At 44.6% G+C, this 26,846-nt stretch overlaps 1 protein-coding gene across 1 annotated transcript in view; it reads left to right on the forward strand.

The window, feature by feature from the left end:
- myo15ab (myosin XVAb) overlaps positions 1–26,846 on the forward strand; it is a 110,912-nt gene that overhangs the window by 19,640 nt on the left and 64,426 nt on the right. The window contains exons 19-31 of the mRNA XM_055009995.1: positions 10,999–11,160; positions 11,261–11,374; positions 11,453–11,511; positions 11,846–11,969; positions 12,068–12,163; positions 17,063–17,194; positions 17,787–17,912; positions 18,644–18,721; positions 18,957–19,108; positions 23,322–23,367; positions 23,473–23,597; positions 24,156–24,273; positions 24,357–24,532. Of these exons, the coding sequence (XP_054865970.1) occupies positions 10,999–11,160; positions 11,261–11,374; positions 11,453–11,511; positions 11,846–11,969; positions 12,068–12,163; positions 17,063–17,194; positions 17,787–17,912; positions 18,644–18,721; positions 18,957–19,108; positions 23,322–23,367; positions 23,473–23,597; positions 24,156–24,273; positions 24,357–24,532 (1,508 nt within the window). The remainder of the gene's footprint in view (positions 1–10,998; positions 11,161–11,260; positions 11,375–11,452; positions 11,512–11,845; positions 11,970–12,067; positions 12,164–17,062; positions 17,195–17,786; positions 17,913–18,643; positions 18,722–18,956; positions 19,109–23,321; positions 23,368–23,472; positions 23,598–24,155; positions 24,274–24,356; positions 24,533–26,846) is intronic.

Consider the following 26,846-nt stretch of genomic DNA (forward strand, 5'->3'; position numbering starts at 1 on the left):
CTGATCTATTGACACAGTGATGTAGACAGTCCCAGGTTATGGAGCTTCAGTGTCAGTTTGTTCGGGCACAGAGTATTAAAAGCTGAACTGAAGTCCACAAATAGCATCCTCACATAGGTGTTAGAAAGCTGTAGGTGGGTCAGGGCTGTGTGAAGTGCCATGGAGACTGCATCCTTTATTGATCTGTTCTCTCTGTAGGCAAACTGATATTTATCCAGACCAGCAGGGATGACGTCCTTGATGTGCTTTAGGACCAGGGCCATGCAGAGACCTTTGGAGGGCAGGTGCTCAAAGTTAAAGGGGAGCACATGGAGCACGAATTTGAAACACCATTCAGAAACATACCTTACAATATAACTGGCTGAATTGTAGCAACCCATATTCAAGGGAGTTGTGTGGGTTTTGGTGATACCGGTCAATTTACATAGCTCTTTGACAACGGCACTTTCAAAGTTGCAACCCTGATCTGCATGCAGTTTTGCAGGGAAACCAAACCGGCAGAAGAAATTTCTCCACAGAACTTTTGCAACTGTACCAGCCTTCTGGTCTTTAGTGGGATATGCCTGAGCATATCAAGAAAAGTGATCTGTAACGATGAGCACATTTTCAATGCCGCCTTTTGATTTCTCCAAGCACAAAAAATCCACACATACCAGCTCCAAGGGGACACTGCTATGAATACTGATAAGGGGGACCCTGCAGCCTGCAGTGGGTGTCTTTCTGAGGCAGCATCTTTCACACTGCTCACACCAAGCCTTGATCTCTTGGAACATTCTTGGCCAGTAGAATCTTTCCCTTATAGCCTGCAATGTCCTTTCAAACCCCAGATGCCCTGAGTCATCATGAAGAGCTGTTTTGACTAGCGTGCACTGCTTTTCTGGTAATACAAGCTGTTCCACTGTTTCTGATTGGCCATTTTTGATGCATCGGTACATTATGCCATTTTTTATTGCCAACCTCCTCCACTCTTTTAAGGGAAGGCAGCCCAGCTCTCCCACCCCACTCCTCTCACTGCGATTCGATTTCTGGTGCCGACTCCTAAAGAACAGAATTGGGCCAATGACAGGGTCTTCCTTTTGCTCTGCCCGGATCTCCTGTACAGTCATGGCAGGCAGTAACTCCACACCCACGTCCATGTAGGGCTCAGCAGACTTTGGAGACTCACCAGCTTGAGGTTGCTCTGTAGCAGCAGTCAGCTCAACAGGGGCATGTGGAGAATCCTGGATCGGTTGGGTCTCAGTGGGCTTTTGTGCAACTGTTTGAATTAGTTGGGGACAAGTTTGGAGGACCTGCATAACATCCTGGTTCAACATGCGGGAGAGTGCATCAGCATTAGAGTTATTCTGTCCACTGCGGTACTGGATGTCAAAATCAAATGTGGACAGTTGGGAAACCCACCACTGGCCAGTGGCATCAAGCTTAGCAGAGGTCATAACATATTTTAGGGGATTGTTGTCTGTCAACACTGAGAATCTGCACCCATAGAGGTGGTCATAAAATTTCTCAGTGACTGCCCACTTCAAGGCGAGGAATTCCAACTTATGAGCAGGATACCTTGTCTCTGGTGGAGTCAGCCCTCTGCTGGAATACGCTATGACCCTCTCTGTTCCGTCCTGAATTTGGGCAAGCACAGCACCAAGTCCTTCCCCAGATGAATCAGTCTGCAGCACAAAGGGCCGGCTGTAGTCTGGGTAGCCTAACACTGGTGCACTCGTCAACCTGTCTTTCAGGGACTGAAATGCCTCCTCACATGCCTCAGTCCACTCAAAGGGTGTATCTGAGACCATCCTTTTACCTCTTTTCTTCCGTTTGGGGTCACTGGAGTTGAGGCGATACAAAGGGGCTGCCAAGGAAGAGTAGTTCTTCACATAGCGCCTGTAATAGCCTGCAAAGCCCAGGAACTGCAATACTTCCTTGCGATTGGCAGGCCTGGCCCAGTCCTTGACTTTGCTGATTTTATCTGGGTCCGTCCTGATGCCCTCTGCAGACACCAGGTGGCCTAAGTACTGCACTTCCTCCCTAACCAGCTGGCACTTGGAAGGCTTTAACTTCAAACCATGGTGCTGCAGGCGGTCAAAAACCAGCTGTAACCTCTCCAGATGCTCAGCAAAGGTCTTAGAGAAGATGATCAGGTCATCTAGGTAGATCAAAAGTTGAGGGGTATGTCATGCTGCACTGTTTTTGTGTGACCATAGTCCATTGGATGTTGAGAGAACACACCTGCATTCTTCTCCAGCAGCTCTTTAAGCTGGACTCATTGATGCTCATTGTCCACTGCAGCCCCACTCAAATCCACACCACAGCCTGGCACCGTGTGATTTAGACTAAGGCAAGCATCTTTATTTCTGCCGTCGATACAGTTGCTCTCCTTTTTGTCAGAAAGCTCCATAACTCGGTCGACCAGAAAAGCCTTGGCCAGATGTGTGTGTGGCTTAATGGTGATAGCACGCTGAGACAGGTTCATCACTCTGACAGGTGCACAGCCGTTCTTTACATCTGCCAGAACTTTAGCAACCAAGAGATCCTGGGGAAGTTTTAGTGCACTGTGGGCTTCAATTACAGCTGTGTAGGTCTTCCTTTTAGGCCCAGCTTTGATCTTACACCTCAGATCCATCTCTTTTCCAGCAGGGATTTTGATTTTGCAGCCAGTATACACAGCAGGGCCCACCATGTCATCTATTCCACCCTGCTCAGCATCTCCCAATTCCAGTAAAGTGGCATACCATTCTGGATGGCTTTCTTTCACCTGGTAGAGAAACTGCTGTCCATAAACTGCTTGTAGGTGGCTCTTTGATGCTCGGATGACATTTGTTCCCACAAGTATGGGGACAGATGAGCGGTAGTCTGAATCGGGAACAACAAAAGTGGGGACAGCCTTATACTCTTTTCCCAACACACTCAGCTCAATATGTATGACACCATAGTAGGGCACCATTTGCCCCGCTGCTCCCTCTATGGGCACCTGAGAAGGCTGCATATTCTGCCCTCTGAGAACTGGGTGGTGGCTCCAGTAACTGTGGGTAATACTGGTTATTTGGGAACCAGAGTCAATGAGGGCTCTGCACTTTAATCCATTCACCTCTACCTCCCCTTCATTTCTGGGCCCCACTAAGGGGGTCCCCTTTCTTTCATCTTCAGTCTTCTTAACTTGTGGGTGGGGGTCTCGCTGCTTGCCCAGGGTTTCCCCAGCTACCATGGGCTCTAGGCGTTTAAATGCTGAGCTGGATGGGGTGTGGTCCCATCTGCAGCGGGTGTGGATTGGAGCTGACGGCTTTCCGGGAATACTGCCCTGCAGACTCTAGCTATGTGTCCACGCCTCCCACACCGATGGCATGTAATACCCACACCCTGGACTGTTGTCCCTTGTGAAGGCCGGATTGTTGGGGGAGGGACTGAGGGCGGGGCCACTACTCTTGACTCTAACTGGGATAACTTGGCCATTTGTTCTTCTTGGTTGAGGGCTAACTTCTTGACAATCTCAGTTAACTCTGATACTTCCGAGGCATATCTTGACTTCTCTGCCCTTTCATTCCCACCATACTCTGATGTGACATGTACTTGCACATAGGTTTTCTTTGCTTTTTGCTGGGGCTGGAACTTTCTAGTTTCTCTGGCTAAGTTTCTAAGCTCGGCCTGCAGTTCTCTGAAACTCAAGAGTCTAGGCTTCTTTGGGGCAATTCTTGTGTACACTTCTTCGTCAGAGAGCCCTCTTAAAAACTGTTGAGTGAGTTTACTATCTTGATCTGGGAAGGGCCTGCCTCCTCTTTCACTCTCCTCCATGGCCCTCAATATAGCCTCAAGAGAAATGGCATAAGAGCAGGCTGATTCACCTGGCTTCTGATTACGTTCATAAAAATCAGCTAGTGGGTCAAGGGAGCCCTGTGCATCACCGTACTCCGCTCCTCAAATGCTTTCTCAGGTGTCTGGTCATATAGGGGCAGGTTTAGGACAAGCTTTCTGGCTTCACCCCCCAGATGTCGCACAACCGTGGAGAAACGGAGGTGAGTTGGGAGCTCTATTGCTTCAAGGAGGTACTGCATGTCTCGCACCCAATCCTCTACAAGAATCTTGCTATCAGCACTACCAGTGAAGACTTGGACATTTTTCACCTGGTGAGTTTGCATAAAACCTCCATACGCTGCTGATGGGCAACCTTGATTAGCTCCAGTTGTAGGAGGGGGATGGAGGGACAGCTTGGGGTAAGGATGGGGGGTGCTTTGTTGTGCATGTGCATCAGAGACCATGTATATGTGGGGGTTTGGGGCGATCTGTGGTATCGGTGACGAGTTCAGGGCAAGATTTGGAGCCGCGTAGCCATAGATTGCAGGTGTTGTAGACTGAGGAATATGGACTGAAGAGAGGGGGATCTCAGTGTTGGCAGTAGATGCATGCATAGGGGGTGTTTCACCTTGGGCAGGGTCCTGCAAAACAGCAACAGCAGCCAGTGCACTGTGGAGCTGGGGGTGTGGTCTATACTCTGAAATGTGCAAAGGTTTACTCTTAGCTGCTGAGCTGGTCATCATGTTCATGGTTGAGGGGTCTTGTGTGTTTGCCATGGGGGCCATAAGCAGAGGTGTGGAATGCACGAAGCCTGGGTAGGCATATGGGCTAGGACTGACCAACTGACTTGGATAAGGAGGCTCAGCTAGGTGATCGCCGCTGGGCATGTGCACGTTGACTTGAGGTACAGTAGGCTTCACTAGGGGTGTTGCTCTGGGCAGGGTGTGTTCAGACCTCTGTACCCTATAGCCTGGTGTTGCACCTACAGGGACATCATAGTGGGAAGGAGGTTGCCTTTGGACCTCTGGGCCTGGGAGTGTAGGTGCGGGTCCTGGAGTAGCAATCTGATCAGGATACAGTGACAAAATTGGGGGAGGGGGGGTCCGAGACATCTCCCTGCTCCTATGGTGGGAAGGGGTCTGCTGATGAACAGCTTGGGCTGCAGCGTGACTGCCCGGTGGTGTTGCTGGAGAATCTGTATGGTTGTACCACATTTTTATGTAGTTTTCTTCCTTCCTCTTCTTACCGTTCATGTAAGTGTTGACAACAGCAAATGTCCACTCCTGTGTTAGTCTCTGATCATCACAATCCGGGTCACGGCACCAAAGATGTAACCCACAGGTTCTGCGCATCTGCTCCGGTGGGGCGCCTCTCCACAAACCCTGCATAGCTCTGCATTGTGTGTGTGTTTAAATTTGAGTGCAGGGTGTCTTGCAGCGAGAAGAAGCAGACGGCAGGGCTCGGAGTTGCGATGGAGACCGGTTTATTTTTTTATTATTGCTAACTATCCTTGTACATACCACCTTCTTCAACAACAGTAAAACGTATCTCACCGCGAAACATGGCGTCCTCCGCTGAACGCCAGTCTAACTACGGTGTCCTCGAAGGGATAAAAATATAGAATTTGCTTAATTCAACCGAACAACATACAGTGCTACAGTACCACCTAGTGGGATGTTTCCGTTACTGCCTTACAGTCTTATAGAAGCTTTCCACTTTCAGTAGAAGAGTCTGAGAACAGTCTCCTAGCATCAAATGCTGCTCATCAGTCTGTACAGTGAAGGTCAAACATCCAGGTCCTCAGAACATGAATGATATTAACACAGGATTTGTAACTGCACTCAGTTTTACAGTCTTTTTTTTTAATATGTGGCATGTCTTATACACAATGATTAATGGCACAAACATGAAATTCATTATGATAATTCGATACAGGGTGAGTCACCTGGACATGTACCTTCTTACTGTGTGTGTCTTCTAGCGATAATTTAACTTCTGACATCATGATTTTTGGTTTACAGCTGTTTTATCTAAAAGTCCTTCAAACAAGTGTTTAACCAGAAACCAATTTTATTTTCTCTGACTTAAGAGAAAACAGGCAAAAGTCTGAAATACTGTGAGCTGTACTTTAGCATAGTGATGTGTCTCAGATTTCAGCAGAGTGAAATACCTCAGTAATGACTGCATTGATTACTATGAGCTGTCCTTTAAATAGTCAGAGGAGGATTATTTCTGCTCATTTTACTCATCACTTTACTTTTCCTCTAGTGCCACTACCAGATATTTTGGATTTAACCTTAATTTCTTTACCACTATTAGATGAATTACTATTACATTTGCATCCACATTCCCCTCAGGATCTAGAGCTATCATCAGGTCATAATTTTAATACTTTGTGTTTTTACCAAACATCTACAAAACCACTGCCATTCCTGTGAGGTGCACCAGAACTTTGTGGGTAGTGATAATTAACAAATATTGGTATGCTAGCACACTGAACTGAGGTGGTGAACAGGGTAAACATTATACTTGCTAAACATCCACATGTTAGCATGCTGGCATTAGCATTTACCTCAAAGCATGACTACAGCCTCACAGAGCTGCTAACATATCAGTTGTGTTGTTTCTTTTTTCTTATTCCATGAATTATCTTGTGATGATTTATCTTATCAGATTTATCTTACGTTATGTCACATTCAAACCCTTGGGTTGTTTTTTGCAAAGTGCCTGATGTCTGTTTCTTCCCCCCCATATAAAGACTGAATCATAGGATACCAAGATTTGCATCTGTGTCATATCTGTTTGTGCTGATTTGTTCTCTAAGATTCATGAAACAGAAACATTAAGCAGCACACTGCTTGAGCCAGTGCTGATTGACGATCCTTAAGTATTTACATTTTTTAAGGAGTAACTTCACTCCAGAGGGTTTTTCTACGAAGTGAGATTAGTGTCCATCCATCCATCCATCCATCTTCTACCGCTGGTCCGGGTCGGGTCGCGGGGGCAGCAGCTTTAGGAGGGAAGCCCAGACCTCCCTCTCCCTGGCCACATCATCTAGCTCCTCCCGGGGGACCCCAAGGCGTTCCCAGGCCAGCTGGGAGACATAGTCTCTCCAGCGTGTCCTGGGTCTTCCCCGGGGCCTCCTCCCAATGGGACGTGCCCTAAACACCTCACCGGGGAGGCGTCCGGGGGGCATCCTAATTAGATGCCCGAGCCACCTCATCTGGCTCCTCTCTACGCGGAGGAGCAGCGGCTCTACTCTGAGATCCTCCCGGATGGCCGAGCTTCTCACCCTATCTCTAAGGGAGAGCCCAGCCACCCTGCGGAGGAAACTCATTTCAGCCGCTTGTACCCGCGATCTTGTTCTTTCGGTCACTACCCAAAGCTCGTGACCATAGGTGAGGGTAGGAACGTAGATCGACCGGTAAATTGAGAGCTTCGCCTTTCGGCTCAGCTCCCTCTTTACCACGACGGACCTGTACAGCGCCCGCATTACTGCGGAGGCCGTAGCAATCCGCTGGTCGATCTCTCGCTCCATCCTTCCCTCACTCGTGAACAAGACCCCAAGGTACTTAAACTCCTCCACTTGGGGCAGGACCTCATCCCTGACCCGGAGAGTACACTCCACCCTTTTCCGGCTGAGGACCATGGACTCGGATTTGGAGGTGCTGATCCTCATCCCAACCGCTTCACACTTGGCTGCGAACCGATCCAGTGAGAGTTGGAGGTCCTGGCATGATGAAGCCAACAGGACCACATCATCCGCGAAAAGCAGTGACGGAATCCTGAGGTCACCAAACCGGACCCCCTCAACACCCTGGCTGCGCCTAGATATTCTGTCCATAAAAATTATGAACAGAATCGGTGACAAAGGGCAGCCCTGGCGGAGTCCAACTCTCACTGGAAACGAGTTCGACTTATTGCCAGAGATGCGGACCAAGCTCTGACACCGGTCATACAGGGACCAGACAGCCTGTATTAGGTGGTCCGTTACCCCGTACTCCCGGAGCACTCCCCAGAGGGTTCCCCGAGGGACACGGTCGAAAGCCTTCTCCAGATCCACAAAACACATGTGGACTGGTTGGGCAAACTCCCATGCACCCTCAAGGACCCTGCTGAGGGTGTAGAGCTGGTCCACAGTTCCACGGCCGGGACGAAAAACCACATTGCTCCTCCTGAATCCGAGGTTCGACTATCCGGCGGACCCTCCTCTCCAGTACCCCTGAATAGACCTTCCCGGGGAGGCTGAGGAGTGTGATCCTCCTATAGTTGGAACACACCCTCCGGTCCCCCTTTTTGAAAAGAGGGACCACCACCCCAGTCTGCCAATCCAGAGGCACTGCCCCCGATGTCCACGCGATGTTGCAGAGGCGTGTCAACCAGGACAGCCCCACAACATCCAGGGCCTTGAGGAACTCCGGGCGGATCTCATCCACCCCCGGGGCCCTGCCACCAAGGAGCTTTTTAACTACCTCGGCGACTTCGACCCCAGAGATGGGAGAATCCACCCCCGAGACCCCAGGCCCCACTTTTGAATCAGAAGGCGTGTCGGTGGGATTGAGGAGGTCTTCGAAGTACTCCCCCCACCGATTCACAACGTCCCGAGTTGAGGTCAGCAGTGCACCATCCCCACTATACACAGTGTTGACAGTGTACCACTTTCCCCCCCTGAGACACCGGATGGTGGACCAGAATCTCTTCGAAGCCGTCCGGAAGTCGTTTTCCATGGCCTCGCCAAACTCCTCCCATACCCAAGTTTTTGCCTCGGCGACAGCCGCAGCTGCAGCCCGCTTGGCCAGCCGATACCTGTCAGCTGCCTCCGGAGTCCCACAGGCCAAAAAGGCCCGGTAGGACTCCTTCAGCTTGACGGCATCCCTTACCGCCGGTGTCCACCAACGGGTTCAGGGATTGCCGCCGCGACAGGCACCGACCACCTTACGGCCACAGCAACGATCGGCCGCCTCAGCAATGGAGGCACGGAACATGGTCCACTCGGACTCAATGTCCCCCACCTCCCTCGGGACATGGTTGAAGTTTGACCGGAGGTGGGAGTTGAAACTCCTTCTGACAGGGGACTCCGCCAGACGTTCCCAGCACACCCTCACGATCCGTTTGGGTCTGCCAGGTCTGACTGGCATCCTCCCCCACCATCGGAGACAACTCACCACCAGGTGGTGATCGGTTGACACCTCCGCCCCTCTCTTCACCCGAGTGTCCAGGACATGCGGCCGCAAGTCCGACGATACGACAACAAAGTCAATCATCGAACTGCGGCCTAGGGTGTCCTGGTGCCAAGTGCACATATGGACACCCTTATGCCTGAACATGGTGTTCGTTATGGACAATCTGTGATGAGCACAGAAGTCCAATAACAGAACACCGCTCGGGTTCAGATCGGGGGGCCGTTCCTCCCAATCACGCCTCTCCAGGTCTCACTGTCATTGCCAACGTGAGCGTTGAAGTCCCCCAGCAGAACTATGGAATCCCCAGAAGGGGCGCTCTCCAGCACCCCCTCCAAGGATTCCAGAAAGGGCGGATACTCCGAACTGCTGTTCGGCCCGTAGGTGCAAACAACAGTAAGGAACCGTCCCCCCACCCGAAGGCGAAGGGAGGCCACCCTCTCGTCCACCGGGGTAAACTTCAACACACAGTCACCGAGCCGAGGCGCAATGAGTATTGACACCCCTGCTCGGCGCCTCTCACCATTGGCAACTCCAGAGTGGAAGAGAGTCCAACCCCTCTCGAGAGGGCTGGTTCCAGAGCCCCTGCTGTGTGTCGAGGTGAGGCCGACTATATCAAGTCGGAACTTCTCAGCCTCGCACACCAGCTCAGGCTCCTTCCCCGCCAGAGAGGTGACGTTCCACGTCCCTAGAGCCAGCTTGTGTAGCCGGGGGTCGGTACGCCAGGCTCCCCGCCCCTGGCCACCGCCCAACACACATGGCACCGGACCCCTATGGCCCCTCCTGCGGGTGGTGGGCCTGCTGGAGGGGGGTCCCACGTCTCTTCTTCGGGCTGTGCCCGGCCGGGCCCCGTGGGAAGAAGCCCGGCCACCAGACGCTCTCCATCGAGCCCCACCCCCGGGCCTGGCTCCAGGGGGGGACCCCGGTGACCCGCATCCGGGCAAGGGACTCGTGGTTCCAAAGTTTTTAGTCTTCATTGGGGTCTTTCAGTATCATGAAGGTGGTTCTCTTTAACTGCTAGATCTCCATGGTGACTGATGCTGTGGAGCAAACCTGGTTCAGGTTTCGTTCAGAGATTCAGATTTAAATTGACTGTAAGAAGCGTCTTCCTTTAACCAAATCGTTTCCTGATGATTATTTATGAGCGATACAGATTACACTGATTCAGATTCTCAGCTGAGAAAAAATGTTTTATCTGTAAACATGTTGAGGTGTATGTTACTAAAACCACTGAATGAAGCTGTGTAGTTACAGTATCACACACTGTATGCATCGCGTCGCCATGGGAACCCAACATGTATTTGAATTAGAAATCATATAAATATGTTTTTATTGTTGGTCTGTTTACTGTGCTGTTTCTGTAGCTGATAGACCACTGATTAGAACATTAATTAGTTTATTTATATTTACTACAGAGAATATTCAATCAGAAACATTAATTTCACTTTGATTTGGCCACAAATTAAAGTGATCTTCATTATGAGACAGTGTCGGATCTTCAATACAATATCATGTTTAAATATATGAAGAGTTAAGTTTCATAACTAGATTGTGCAGCTGTCGGTTATCAATTATAAGCTGTATTAATTGATAAAATAATTACATTAATGCACGTTAAACAGCTTTCTACCTGCATTCGTGTCACATCATTTTCAGTAGCAGCACTTTTTACCGTCATACATTTTTCCATTCCTCATTGTTCTCCATTAAAACAACCTGTTGACTGAAGCAGCTGCACACGATGGTTTCATTTACTAAAGAAGAAGAGTCACGCCTCCATTTATGTGAACAGAGTCTGAAGCAGAAAGTCTGAGTTAACAAAGAAATTTGAGAAGAACCTTCGGTGATACCCTTTAACTTTGATTTAAGGTTTAAGTTTTTGTTGAGCCGATTCACAAAAAGTCTGGATGTGTTGAACTGGCTTCACAGTTCAGTCACTGCCTGGTGTGATTGAAAGTGTGGTCAGAAGTGTGAGCTTTCAGTCCCAGCAGTGATACCACAGTGTACCAACACACCCTAAAATGAATGTGTGTTGCAGGGAGGGAACTGTACCATTGAGGGGAAGGATGATGGGCAGGACTTTAGGCGCTTGCTGAGTGCCATGGAGATCCTGTGTTTCACCCCAGAGGACCAAAACGGTATCTACAGACTTCTGTCCTCTATCCTTCATCTGGGGAACGTCTACTTCCAGCCACACCAGGTCTCTCTCTCAAACCAATTACATTGCATCAGGTTTCTGAATGATGATGGTGATAGTGATAGATGATGGCGATAACGGACATGTATGCGTCCGTCTGCAGGCCGATGGTCAGGAAGTGGCATCGGTGGTGAGCACTCAGGAGATCAGGGTGGTAGCTGAACTGCTGCAGGTCTCACCTGACAGCCTGCAGAAGTCTGTGACCTTCAAACTGACGGTGAGCAGAACACCAAGAACTATTTCACTATATTGTTATAGCAATGACTAGATGTTGTCTGATGCATTTGACCCCCAGGATACAGTGCGGGAGAAGATTTACACTCCGTTGACAGTGGAGAGTGCTGTGGATGCCAGGTAAATGACTGCATAAAAGCCTCAATATTACCTGTGTTAAATTAAATACGATGCACCCAGTTCTGCTCGGAATAACCTGAAATAAAAGCCCATCTGACAGTCTCGTTTGAGGCCCTTTAATGTCCTCGTTTTTTGTTTTACACTTTCTCTAAAATCACACCAGAGGACTACTGAGAGGGAGCGAAGAGTCTTTGATATTCTCTTCCAATCTTTGATGGAGGCATGTGAGGACAAAGGACGTCAGGGCTGGGGGAGAGATTTTTCAGATGTCCTCTGTTTCCATAGGAACTGGGTTTTCCGTTTCCATAGAAACCTTATTGTGTGTTTTTCATAGAGATGCCGTTGCCAAGATCCTGTATTCGCTGCTGTTTAGTTGGCTGACAGAGCGCATCAACGGACGAGTCTACCCTCGCAGCGAAGCCCTGTCCATCTCCATATTGGACATATATGGATTTGAGGTCACACTAAAGAACAATCTCACTCAGTAACATCACAGCAGTGATGTGTCAACCTACCAACATGACCACTTTCAATGTCTCCTCTCTTTACCTTCCAGGAGCTACAGCTGAACAGTTTTGAGCAGCTGTGCATCAACTACGCCAATGAAACTTTGCAGTTCTTCTTTAACAGAGTCATCTTCCAGGAAGAGCAGGTCAGGGAAACACCATCATTTTCGTACGTTTTCATTTACACCAGATAAATAGACAATTATATTAGAAATTCAGCAGGATACTTGATTAGAAAAACCTGTTTCCCCAATTTCTGTTGCTGCTCATGTGTATGCATGATCAAGTTTCTGTTTAGTTTCTGAATGTAAACATTTGCATGACAAACAGGGTACGTTTAGCTGTGACTGCTGAGTGGTGAGATAAAACATCCGTACATGAGAAATCACTTTTATCCAAAGACTGAGCAAAACTTAAAATGACAAAAACAAAACCTTTTAAAGTATAAATGAGTCAGATTCCACACATCCACGGCTGACTGTTAGTAAAAATCCATTTGTGGTGTCAGGAAATGCTGCATGCTGTCACTACAGAGACTTTTACAAAGTCCGTACAAACACAAAAACCCCTCAGAAAGCAGCGTATTGTAGCTGCAAATAGAATATTAAGAAAACTGAATACTGGCATGCTGCACGTTCAGTAATATCAGATTTGATGTAACCAGACTTCTACAAGGTATGTAAACATGAGTAAGTTCTGACAGCAGATGTACTGAATGAAACGCTGCTGAAACAACAGTTGAAATATCTCTCCTAAAAAGCATCTTTGTGAATTAAACATACATTTAGAAGCTTGTTCCATGAAAGTTTCTATGTCCAGCTCAACAACCCACCCAGGACTCTGCTCAGACACTATGAAACTACTCTGTAATTCAGTCTTACATGTTTTTACCAAAAATGGATTCTGAAGAAGAGTATGATCCAGAAAGTCCCACAGGATTGGCTCCTCTGTTTTGTTAACAATTTACTCTTCCATCTCACCTGCAATTTTAGACCTCTGATGTCTGAAACCTGAATGTTTTTGAGACTTATCGTAATAAGGTGGAAATGTTCAGCCATGACTGCTTATTTCGCTCATGACATGCTTTCCAGCATAAAAAACATGACTTTCTTAACAAGGTAAAAAACTGGATTTTCATCAGAGGGGGTCTTTAAGTGTAAATGTCAGATAGGTGCACCTTCTGACCTGCAAAACACCAAGTTAGTGTATGTACAGTATGTCTGGAGCCATAAACCAGAGAACCATTGTTTCTTGGATTGAATGGCCCGAAAAAGTGTTCAGTGTTCACAGCTCAATACAGGTTTTAACCCTGAAAATGTGTCCATATGGCATGTTTTAAGTTTTTAAAGTCAAAGTCAAAGTCAGCTTTATTGTCAGTTCTTCAATATGTACATGATATACCAAGAATCCAAATTTCATTTCTCTCTCTTCGTGCAACAGTAGACATTAAATAAAAACTTAGAAAATAAGCTATTAAAGGACAAAAGCACAAAGGAAGCAAAATTAGTCGGGAGAGTGAGAAGCCGCTGCGTCTGCATGCGCCGCCATCTTGGACATCTTTTTCTCTTGGATATCTTTTGAAGACACATCGTGGTTGAAATAAGCAACGTCATGGCTGAGCATTTCTACCTTGAAACTACAGTGGACCAATAACAGTCTCAAAAACACAGACTTCCAGGGTTTTATACATGATAAACCTAAAGAGCCAACTCCGCCGTTCATTTTTCGTCTTAAGAATTTTTGTGGAAGTTCATCGAGTGTCAAGAGAGTATGAGGAGGTAGAAACAGAGAAACACTGGAGATACAGATGACTGAGGTTGTGAGTAAGGTTTACTGATGTCAGGAGAAGTGACACCAACAGAGCAGCAGTACATGCAAGCAATGCCAGCATCAGTTCTGAGGATTCTTTCTAATGTTCTGGTATATATTGTAGTTGGAAGAAGGTCAGATTTAGATTACAGACCAATATGGAGACAACTCATATGCTTAGTCAAGTCAGAATAGACGATATCTAACCTTGACCAGAGCAGAGAATCATATCTTCCTCCTACAGTGTTTGCCTGTCAGAATATAGTTTGGAATGACGTCAGCTAACAGTTGCAAGGAAAAACCTTCGAAAGGGGGAAAGAGTAATATCCTAACCAGTTGGCTGGAGTGGCATCAACTGAAAACTGGCTTCATCACTGAAGAGAACCTTAGCCCAATCATCAACAATCCAGTCCTTGTGAGCCCCAGCAAAGAGTAACCGGGTTTTCCTCTGCCTTTCCTTGATGAAGGACCTCTTCCGTGCCCTGTGTGACTTCAGACCAGCTTCAAGAAGTCAGTTTCCAACTGTCCTTGCTGAACAAGTCACATTTCTCGACAGTGCCCACTCATTTTAAAGGTCATTTTAAAATCTGACGACGATTCCTTACACAGGAACGGATGAGTGCATGGTCATCTTGTGGGGTAGAAAGACATTTCCTGCCGCGACCAGCTAGCAATTTGGTAGAACCATGTTCAGCTTGTTTTTTCTTGGTGTAATGAACAGCTGTCTTGGAGATCTTCAGTTTTTTCACTACCTGTCGCTCACTCATGCCAATTTCCAGCAGTGCCAAGATGGCTGCCTTTGTGGCTTCACATAATTCGTTTGTTTTAGGCATTATGTGAGAGCTGACAGCTTCTGAGCTGTGCTATGGGTCGAGTGTGAGCAGGAAACCATTCTAGGCCTTTGCGTGTGCAGTGCTGCTGATGACATGAAATGACCTCTTATATACCCTGGGAATACAATTAAGCTTAAGCATGTCAGATAGGATATAAAGTATTATGGAATCAGCTGCATTTTTTGTTGTGTTCATTGTATTCTTCAGGTAATATACCTTTAGATAGACTGATAGTCACGGGGAGTGGTGAACCCAAGCAGAGAACACACAGACCACGGCAGGATCAGGTTAACCAATCAAATGACTATTAACACAAAAGTTAAGGGATGAAGGAACTAAAGAGGATGGCGAGTCTAACTAAGGGCAGAATTACCAATAACTAAAGTCAGGAGTAAACTAAAGAGGGTTAAACTAACTAAGACTCACTAACGGGGCTGGACGAGGGGTGGACAGGCTCCTGGACACCAACGGCTCAGTGGCAGCCACTGCAGAGCGGCACAGTGGAGAGCAAGAGGTGGAGACAAGACAGCAGAGCAGAGCGCAGAACAGGGGAAGGCAGAAATAAAAAGGGAGAACAACAAAAAAGGGAGAGAAGAAGGGAAGAGGAGGTGACGGGAGGTCAGGTGAGGGCAGATGCCGGGACCAGGGAGGGGGCCGTGACATAGATAGATAGATAGATAGATAGATAGATAGATAGATAGATAGATAGATAGATAGATAGATAGATAGATAGATAGATAGATAGATAGATAGATAGATAGATAGATAGATAGATAGATAGATAGATAGATAGGTAGATAGATAGATAGATAGAGAGATTAAACCTTTATTGATCCCACAACGGGGAAATTTACAGTGCAACAGCAGCAAATAGAAGAACAGTTTGAATTTTTTAAAAAAAGAGAGCAGCACACAATGCACACAGTGCATAGATATAAATATTTTCTCCTTCTAGAAGAAAAGTAGTACCAGGCATTGAAATGAATAAGAAATTGAAGAAAACAAGGGAGGTCTAATAATTATTTCCATGACTGTATATAGTATAGTACAGGGATATTCTACTAAATCTAAATCCATGCGAACCCAACATGTATTTAATTGGTGATGCAGAAATCACATAAATGTGTTTTTATGTTTGGTACGTTTAAACTGCTGGTATGGCAGCTAATAGAACACAAATAAGAAAACTGATTAGTTTGTAAGTATTTATTACTGAAAATATTCAATCAGTACCATTAGTTTCATTTTGATTTGGACACAAATTAAAGTGATTTCCTTCATTATGAGACAGTTGCAGACCTACATGCACCTCAGTACAATGTCATGTTTGAATATATGAAGTTTAATAGTTTCATTGTGCATCTGTGCACCTGCATTGGTCAGTAAAATAAATTCATTGCACACGTTTAAAAGCTTTCTACCAGCATTCCTGTCTTACATAATTTCCAGTTGCAGCTTTTTACCGTCATAAATGTTTATTTTCCTCATTGTTCTCCATTAAAACAACCTGTTCACGATCGGTTCATTTTGTGCAGAAAACAAGTCAAATTATATGTTAAATGCTCCTGTTTGTATGACGAATTTGAATCAGAAAGTCTGAGTTAACAAAGAAAGTTGAAACCCACCTTCATACCTGTTAACTCTGACTGAGGTTTTAGTTTTTGTTGAGCAGACTCACACAAAGTAAGCCTGACTTTGTTAAACTTCCTTTGTAGGTCAGCCTCTGATCTGCTAAACGCCGTAAACACTAGAAAAGCTGCACCGGTTATAGTAGAAGTGTCCCCTCAAATTTAAAATCCCCTTATAATTTATTGACTATAGGTCCGGTTCCATATAGGATGAAGTCTGTGTCCAGACTCGGACCACAGTCCGCCAGTTAGTGAGCTGGGGTCTAGTATGTAGTGGATTAATTGAAGCCTCCATTCAGAGAATTTTGCCTCGAGGAATTTTAGTAATCGAATTACTCAAATAACTCAAGGAATCGTTTCAGCCCTAATCTAATATGCAGTACCAGTCAAAAGATCGGACACACCTTCTCCTTCATTTCTCCTAATGCTACATGGAAAAATTAACATTTGCACTGAGACTGAAATCAGACATGTTTGATGAATGTTGGAATGGTTGAACTGAGTTTATCAGCTCGTATAGATCAGATTTTAAATGACATAAAATTAGCTGTACTGTGATGCCTCTGGATCTCTGCTACACAGATTTTTTTTACTTATTTTTATTTATTTTTTGAGTGTGTGTGGGTGTGTTTGCTTGTTCTGTATGTTTTTTATTATGTACGTTTCTAAGATATAGTGTATCTGCCGAAAGAAAACCAGAAACAAGCAGAGGTGAGTTGTCAGAGTTTTCTGTGCACCAACCTGGTGAACTTTACAGTTGTTATGCGTTGTGTAGGAAGAGTACATGCGGGAGCAGATTGAGTGGCAGCAGCAGCCCTTCAGCCACAACCAAGCATGTCTTGACCTCATTGCTGCTAAGCCTCATGGGATCCTGCGCATCCTGGATGACCAGTGTGGTTTCCCTCAGGTACACCAACCCCCTTGATTTCCGTAGTCGTGGGAAATAACTACATTTCAGTAATAACCACACCTATCATGGAGTGAGCAAACCTGAAATACCACAGATGATATTTAATTAAAGCACAATGAGTTAATAATTTAAAGATTTTCTGTAAGTTTACAAAGAGCCAATCAGCCGAGACGGACTCCTGTGGATAGCAAACAAATGAAGTTAGATGAGATTACAAGAAACTTTTCAAATCCTACATTATTTAGATGCACTGTGAAGAAAAGGCAAACTGACAACAATAACTCATAATTCAGATGCCTCATACTTCACTTTTCAGAAGAAATTGAGTTTAAAAAAATCTCACTATTGGATTTCTCATTAAGCAGCAGACTGTATTGTCGCCCTCCTCGATCAATAGAAAATTATCCCCGATGCTAGTTTAATCACCGATCTGCTGCTGTCATTATTCCCTGCTCATGTGAGATGCTCATATTGAGATAAATGCATTACACATCGCTAAGGCAGTCTGCTGAACAGGCAGCATTTTTTGTACCATACAGGTTTGGTTTCCATGGCTCACTAACCGCTAACCATCTCCACTCATTGCTAGGCAACAGATCACACCTTCCTTCAGAAGTGCCACTATCACCATGGAAACAGCACACTTTATACCAGGCCAAAGATGCCACTGCCAGAGTTCACCCTGAAACACTACGCAGGGAAGGTCACGTATCAGGTACTTTCTCCATATATCCTCTTCCTTTGTTTTTCCTTTTTCTTATTCTTTACTTTCTTTTCTTCCTGTTTTTCCTCCTTTCTTTGTTTACCCTCTTGCTGCTTCTAATTTCTTTTTTCATCCTTGTGTCTGTCTTTTTCTGGTGTATTCTATTGTTTTTATTTATGGGTAGGCTAGCTTGTCTTTCTTTTTTATCTTTTGTTTTTTTTATCTGTGTTTCTTATACCGTGGTTTTCTTATCTTTGTTCAGTCTGGACATTTCCATACAGGACTAATGAGCTCCAACTTTTCTTTCTTTCTTTCTTTCTTTCTGTCTGTCTGTCTGTCTGTCTGTCTGTCTGTCTGTCTGTCTGTCTGTCTGTCTTTCTTTCTTTCTTTCTTTCTTTCTTTCTTTCTTTCTTTCTGTCTCTGTCTGTCTGTCTGTCTTTCTTTCTTTCTTTCTTTCTTTCTTTTAAGAATGGGAACCATGCAAGGTATATATAATTTATTCAAATCCAATCTCTCAAGACCAGTCCGCATCTCATATTTTTAAAATTAATTGTAATATAGAGAGGTGTTTTATTTTCATTCAATAATAATCTTTTGAGATACAATTCCTCCAGTTTATTTGTGCTCTCTATAACCTAATATGAACAGAGCTGTGGTACTTCTGTTTGTGCATTGTTTGCTATTACAAGTCTCTGATTGCATTTTTGTTCTAATATTTTTCTTGTCATGTGTGCTGTATGCAGGTGCACAAATTCTTGGATAAAAACTTTGACATGGTCCGCCACGATGTTTTAGACCTCTTCATCCAGAGCAAGAACAGAGTGAGACATTCAAATACACTCTTTTTCTAATGATTTTCTCTGTACTAGTCTTTATTACCTGTTATTTTACTTCCATTCTCTAATAAATCACAGCTATTTATTCAGATGCAAAAGTATCAAAGTCGATGAACATAAATATCTCCTACAATTATCCTCTGTGTTGTTAGTTTTTTTCTTTTGGTTAACCTCTGGGTCTTCTGTGTTCATGTGATTTTGTGTGTTTCCATGTGTGCAGATGGTGTCAAGCCTCTTCTTGAAGCACTCTGAGTCCGTGTCTCAGCAGCGCTCTAACTCGCGGCACAGCAGCACAGCTCGCCGTTATCAGGCCAACACGGTCAGCGCGAAGTTTCAGAACAGCCTGCAGGAGCTGCTGGAGAAGATGGAAAGGTTTTCAGTAAAATGTCACTCACACTTTTCAAAACTAAAAATATAGAGTCACAAATGGGCTTAGAATTTGCCACAGAGCATTGTATTATACTCAGCTGAGTATCAAAAAACAATTCTGTTTTATTTATTTGGCACCAATTCACAACATGTGTCATCTCACAGCCTAACTCCTAACATTGTGAGGTAAAGACCTTATGAATTTTAATCAAGGAACAGAGAACCCAACAATCCAAAGTTACCCTTGGATTCCCCATGTGCAACAGCAGAAAGGAACCAAAAAAACCCTGTAATCAGGAGGAAAAAAATAATACCTCAGACAGAAGCAGGCTTATGGAAGGTGGCCTCTGCCTCATGGTTGGCGTGAGACTGGGGACTGGGGGATAGCATTAAGGTATTTCTATAAAATATCCACTGTCATATAAGTAATGACATGGAATTTAAGTAAACATATGAATCAGTTAACATGAATAAATTCAAAGCTTATCAACGCTACAACCCCCCACCGCAAAAAAAACCCCAAAAAACAAATTTGAGATCACGACATCTTGCATTAAAGAATTTCTATAAAATATTCACTTTCATGTAATTAATAGTGTAAAATGACATGAAAAAAATTAACAGGAATGAATGTCTGTGTAGTTTCTCATTCATCCAGGTCATAGTTATCCAAAGTTGTTTAAATCAATCCAACTGGACTTTAAGAAGGTTCCTTGAAGACGTTTCACCTCTCATCCAAGAGGCTTCTTCAGTTCTGGTGGTGGTTGATGTTGCCTCAGCTTATAACCTCTGTGAGGTGTGGTCAGTGTTATTCACATTCTGACGACCATTGCCAAGGCCCACCTGGCTCCTCAACGATGGTCGTTGGGAGCCAGGGAGTGACACAAAGGGGGTCGTTGAAATGCGAGTTTCACCGAGCCCTCGTATGCTAATGGTGGTCGTTAGCATGAACCACCTCACCTGAGTCATTCTGCTGAGTAGTTCTTTGGGGAGTTATGAAAGGACCTGATTGTAAAATGGTGAAAGATGATGTCGCAGACCACCCCCCCTGTTCAGAGATGGCTTCTCCACTTTGACATGGATGGCTTCTTTCACGCCTCTCTCAAACCATCTGTCCTCCCTGTCCAAAATCTGAACATTGGTGTCCTGAAATGAGTGTCCCTCTTCCTTGAGGTGAAGGAAGACCGCCGAATCCTGTCCTGAGGAACTGGCTCTTCTGTGTTGAGCCATACGCTTGTTAAGTGGCTGTTTGGTTTCCCCTATGTAGAGATCTGAGCATTCCTCGCTGCATTTAACTGCATACACCAGGTTGCTCTTCTGACTGTGTGGTGTGGGGTCTTTTGGGTGGACCAGTCTTTGTCTGAGGGTGTTATTTGGCTTAAAAAAGACAGTGATCTGGTGTTTGTTGAAGATCCTCCTCAGTTTTTCAGACAGTCCAGACACATACAGGATCATTATGTTGTTTCGCCTGTTCTCCTTCTCTTCAGTTCTCACTGGGTTGTTCTCCTTTCTGGATCTTGTGTGAGCCTTCACAAAGGTCCAGTCAGCATATCCACAAGTTTTCAGTGCCCCTTTCAGGTGTTTGTGTTCTTTTTCCTGGCCTTGGGTACTGGTGGGTAACTTGTCGGCCCTGTGTTGCAGGGTCCTGATGACCCCTAGCTTGTGCTCCAGTGGATGGCGAGAGTCAAAAAGCAGGTACTGGTCCATGTGTGTTGGTTTCCTGTATACCCCAACACTCAGACTTCTGTCCTCTTCTATGTGGACCTCACAATCCAAAAAGGGCAAACTGTCATCCTTTACATCCTCTCTGGTGAACTTGATGTTGCTGTCCACAGAGTTGATGTGTTCGGTGAAAGTTTGCACCTCCTGGATTCTGATCTTGACCCATGTGTCATCCACGTATCAGAACCAGTGGCTCGGTGTTGCTCCGTTAAATGAGGTCAGGGCCCTATGTTCCACTTCTTCCATGTACAGATTGGCCACAATAGGAGATACTGGCGAGCCCATGGCACATCCATGTTTCTGCCTATAGAAGCTCCCTCTGTACTGGAAATAGGTGGTGTTCAGGCAGAGGTCCAAAAGTTGGCAAATCTGGTCTGGGTTGAGGTTTGTTCTGTCCCTGAGGGTGACACCGAACCGAACACATCAACTCTGTGGACAGCAACATCAAGTTCACCAGAGAGGATGTAAAGGATGACAGTTTGCCCTTTTTGGATTGTGAGGTCCACATAGAAGAGGACAGAAGTCTGAGTGTTGGGGTTTACAGGAAACCAACACACACGGACCAGTACCTGCTTTTTGACTCTCACCATCCACTGGAGCACAAGCTAGGGGTCATCAGGACCCCGCAACACAGGGCCGACAAGTTACCCACCAGTACCCAAGGCCAGGAAAAAGAACACAAACACCTGAAAGGGGCACTGAAAACTTGTGGATATGCTGACTGGACCTTTGTGAAGGCTCACACAAGATCCAGAAAGGAGAACAACCCAGTGAGAACTGAAGAGAAGGAGAACAGGCGAAACAACATAATGATCCTGTATGTGTCTGGACTGTCTGAAAAACTGAGGAGGATCTTCAACAAACACCAGATCACTGTCTTTTTTAAGCCAAATAACATCCTCAGACAAAGACTGGTCCACCCAAAAGACCCCACACCACACAGTCAGAAGAGCAACCTGGTGTATGCAGTTAAATGCAGCGAGGAATGCTCAGATCTCTACATAGGGGAAACCAAACAGCCACTTAACAAGCGTATGGCTCAACACAGAAGAGCCAGTTCCTCAGGACAGGATTCGGCGGTCTTCCTTCACCTCAAGGAAGAGGGACACTCATTTCAGGACACCAATGTTCAGATTTTGGACAGGGAGGACAGATGGTTTGAGAGAGGCGTGAAAGAAGCCATCCATGTCAAAGTGGAGAAGCCATCTCTGAACAGGGGGGGTGGTCTGCGACATCATCTTTCACCATTTTACAATCAGGTCCTTTCAAAACTCCCCAAAGAACTACTCGGCAGAATGACTCAGGTGAGGTGGCTCATGCTAACGACCACCATTAGCATACGAGGGCTCGGTGAAACTCGCATTTCAACGACCCCCTTTGTGTCACTCCCTGGCTCCCAACGACCATCGTTGAGGAGCCAGGTGGGCCTTGGCAATGGTCGTCGGAATGTGAATAACACTGACCACACCTCACAGAGGTTATAAGCTGAGGCAACATCAACCACCACCAGAACTGAAGAAGCCTCTTGGATGAGAGGTGAAACGTCTTCAAGGAACCTTCTTAAAGTCCAGTTGGATTGACTTAAACAACTTTGGATAACAGGAATGAATGCAAACCTTATCAAAGCTGCCAGACAAATCTGAGATCATTACATCTAATTCTATTCAATACAGTTTTATTTATATAGCGCAAATTCACAACATATGTCATCTTGCAGCACCTAACAGTGAAGTAAAGACCTTGTGAATTTTAAACAAAGAACAGAGAACCCAACAATCCAAATTTGATTTTCGATTCCCTATGAGCGATGGTAGGAGGGAACCGAAAGAAAAACCCTTTTTAACGGGGAGGTAAAACTAAAAACTCTGACAGAACCAGACTCAGCGAAGGCCTAATTTTAATGTGGAGAGGGTGTCTGCCTCCAGAACCCAAACTAGGAGCTAATTCCACAACAGAGCAGCCGATAACTGGAAACTCTGGGAACCGTGCACAATCTAGCGCTGTCATAATTTCCCACATTAACTGTCTGCTGTGCTCCTGAAATGTCAGACTTTTGTGACAATACGCCTGTCAGTGATGACACAAAACAATGACTGAGTCACACTGTAAATGTCAAAAATCAGCTGTGATGAGATACTACAAGAAACAGAGAGGACATACAATGTGGAGGACAGGAAATGAGTGAAAGAGCAAGTGATTTCGTTCAAAGTCGAAATCAGTACTGTGTAATAGCTTTGTTCCTACACAGGCACAGATATGAATGGTTTATTTGGCCTTGACGCACCATTAAACTCAAGTGATTAGCTCTGACTGGCTTATGAGCCTCCATCACATCTCTAACAGATGAAAACAGAAGTCTCTAAAACTGTTAGCATGTGGAGCTAGCTATAAATAAAATGCTCCCTATAAGCTATAAAATGATGCTTTACCAGTGTCATTGCAATTCAGCTTTGTTCCATCATACATTCATTGATTCATTGTTTATCTGTGACAGGTGTAACCCTTATTTTGTGCGATGCATCAAACCAAACCATCATAAGGTATATTTGCTATTTAATATGATGTTTGCAGTGTTTTTTCCCTTTTTAATTCATATTTAATACACAGCTAATATATTGTGTGTGTATATTTGTGCATCGGTGCAGGAGTCAGGAGTGTTTGACATGGAGCTAGTCAACACTCAGCTGCATTATTCTGGTATCATGGAGACCATCTACATCAGGAAGGACGGTTTTCCAGTCAGATTATACTTTCACAGCTTCCTGTCAAGGTTGGTTACTCACTAATCTTCATATTTAGAGTGTTCGAAGAGAAAAAAAAAACGCAAATCAAACCATGGAAGTCAAAACTTTGCACAGACAAGCTCAGCATCCTCAACAATTTCTGCTGCCCTCTCCATTCACTACGTTCAGCTTGTCAAAACTGCTGTAATTATTGGCTTTTTCTGGAGAGAATACATTTCACACACCAATTTTTCTTCATGCTGAAATAGCCATCTGGCATTTGTCAGCTCCTGCAGCGGGAAAGCAGCTGAGACCAATTGATCTCACAGCACCTCTCACCACTCACTGCCAAAGTAGTCTGACTTACACTATTACAGAAAGAAAAAAACAAAGTCAGAGTCCAACATTCACAATTATATTTTAGAGTGAAACTAGTGAATCCAAACAAATAATAACTGTGAATACCTAGAATTCCAATTAACCTCACATGAGCATTTTCAAGACTTACGAGATCAGACTCAGAGGTGAGACACAGCTTTAGATTCCACTGATCCTTGGTCACATTTACTTGAGATTTCAAACTGAACTGTCACATGTGGAAACAGGTATAAACCCCTGCTCTGCCTGAAGGATTCTCCACCTGCAGATGGAGAGAATTGTGTCGCCATGCTCCACAAACTCGTTCCAGTCAAGAGCGGCTCGTATCAGCTGGGAGTCAGTAAAGTGAGCGCTCTCAGTAATCTGCACACATGAACAGGATGCACAATTATACGTAACATGTCTCTGAATTAGATTTTTGTTTTCAGATTTTCCTGAAAGAGGAGTTGTATCAGCTGCTGGAGGGGAAGCGTGACCGTGTGCTGCACCTTGCCGCCATGACGCTGCAGAGATACACCCGCATGTGTTTTGTACGAAAGAACTTTATGAAATTCAGACGCCGTGTGACCCTGTTTGAAGCTCGTTCCAGAGGCTACCTGGCCAGGTAAAGTGTTTATCTGAATTTTGTCGGCAGCATGCATTTGATGGCTCATAAGTTCTTTAAAAAATCTGAACCCCAACCAGTTTTTTGGTGAGTTTTTTGCTCATTTTTTACTGCTATATAGGGTTCAGCAAATATGTCTTCTGTTCACCCCGGTCCTTTACAACCTCCACTGGCATCTAGTCCAGTCGAGAATTCTTTTTAAACTTTTAATATTTGTTTTTATAGCTCTTAACGGACTTGCTCCACTTTATTTATCTGAGCTTTTAACTTTAAAGGACCAAAAAAAAGCTCTGAGGTCATCCAATCAGCGGCTGCTTGAAGTACCGAGGTCTAAATACAAACACTGGGGTGACCAGGCGTTCCCTGTAGAACCCAGGCTCGGGAGCAAGCTCCCCTCCGACATGCGCACCATCACTGACCTAGGTCTTTTTAAATCACAACTCAAAACCTTCCTCTTTAAAATGGCTTTTAATACCGAGTGGCATGGTGACATTTTACTGCTTTTATTTCTTTTGGATGTATATTTTAGTGCTGTTTTATTACTGTTTATTTTATTGTTTTCTTGTTGTTTTTACGGGCTGCACAGTGGCGTGGTGGTTAGCACTCTTGCCTTGCAGCTGGAACATCCTTGGTTAATGTCCTGGTCTTCCCAGGATCTTTCTGCATGGAGTTTGCATGTGTCGCTGTGCATGCATGCGTGGCTTTCCTCCAGGTACTCTGGTTTCCACCCATAGTCCAAAAATGTGCTGAGGTTAATTGATTGATTATTCTAAATTTACTGTATAAGTTACTGTATTGTTTTTAAGTTATTCTCTTGTTTTTCACTGTGAAGCACTTTGGTCACCCTTTGGGCTATAGAAATAAACTTTGATTGATTGATTGATTCACTGTTCAGTATAACAAACTTATAAAGAAAAAACAAAAGTACAGTTTCTTTGATTATCTATTTATCAAAAAAATGAATAAAAACTAAAATCAACTTTTACAACATTTGTGCACACAAGTGTTACGAGTGTTGGGAAGAAATGCTGGCTCCACATCTGGAGTGTCAAACATACAGCCCATGGGCCAGGGCCACCAGACAGTCCAATGGGGCCTGTGGAATGACGTTGCAAAGTGTAAAAATTGCCTTTGTAGATAAATTGGGATCTGTAAGTTGTAGTTCAGGTGTAAATGATAAACTGAGGCATAATATTGTTGAAACAACTTATTTTTCTTAAGAAATTTCAGATTGTTCACAATGTTTTGTAGAAAGATAGCTCCTTAAATGTAAACATTTTCGGAATATGCTTTTTTTGCACTAAAACAAAGGGAAACATTTGGAGTTGTGGTTATTTACAGGTTTTATGCTCTGATTTACTGGTCTTGTATGTGGCTAAAATGAGTTTGGCACTCCTGCTCTACATACTATAGACATTTTACATCTTACCTTTTCGATTCCTAACAGCCTGCAGATCAGCCAATATGTCCCTGAATGTTTGTTAGTTGTGCACCAATGGTGAAGAATTGTTTGCTTCTTGCAGAATCTGTTTAGTGCAAACACTTAATTTTTGGTAAATTTGTAAATGTGAGGTGTAGAATAAAGTTATTTTGATTGAATATGAATATGATTTTAAGATTAGATTTGGTTCATTTTCTGGACAAATCTGAAAGTCAGACATTTTAGTGATTTAAAAACATAGCAATAATAAACCTACCAGTTGATTTTGGAGTTCAGAGGGTTAAATTATTCAACCTAAAATGTGATGCTTATTCATAACATACCGACTGTACAGAGTGGTGAAGAGCTCAGCTAAAAATTATTTTCCTCTTTAGTGAGTTTCATTTGATTACACACACTTATGAACTGAAATTTCTTTTTTAAAAAAAAGATATGATTTCATTCTTCTGATCCAAAAATCACCCTGCACTGCTCAGACAGGAAACCGGCATTGGTTTCTTCCTGGACTCTTCTGAGCCTTAGCTTTCTTTAACATGCAACACATCGCCCTACTTGAGTCTGGAGTTTCAGTTCTGAGCACCACAATTTAGGCTTTAGTGTTTGGTTTCACAGAGCCAAACAGGCCGAACCTTATCGCAGTGAACCTGCTTCTTTGTCCTTGATGTGAAAAGACAAGGCCAGAGGGTTGAGGCCATGTGCATCCATCAGAGGTGATAGATTTCTTATTCACTGCCAGTTCAACCAGGCCTGTAGATGTGATTTGCATTTTATTCGTGTGTAAAAGTTCACTAAAAAAGACATTGAATTCAAGGTTAAGAATGTGTAATGACATGTCAGAGATTTGTTTTATTTATTCTTTATTTTACCTGGTAA

This window comes from Amphiprion ocellaris, chromosome 4, assembly GCF_022539595.1.
Source record: "Amphiprion ocellaris isolate individual 3 ecotype Okinawa chromosome 4, ASM2253959v1, whole genome shotgun sequence".
NCBI classification, from domain to species: domain Eukaryota; kingdom Metazoa; phylum Chordata; class Actinopteri; family Pomacentridae; genus Amphiprion; species Amphiprion ocellaris.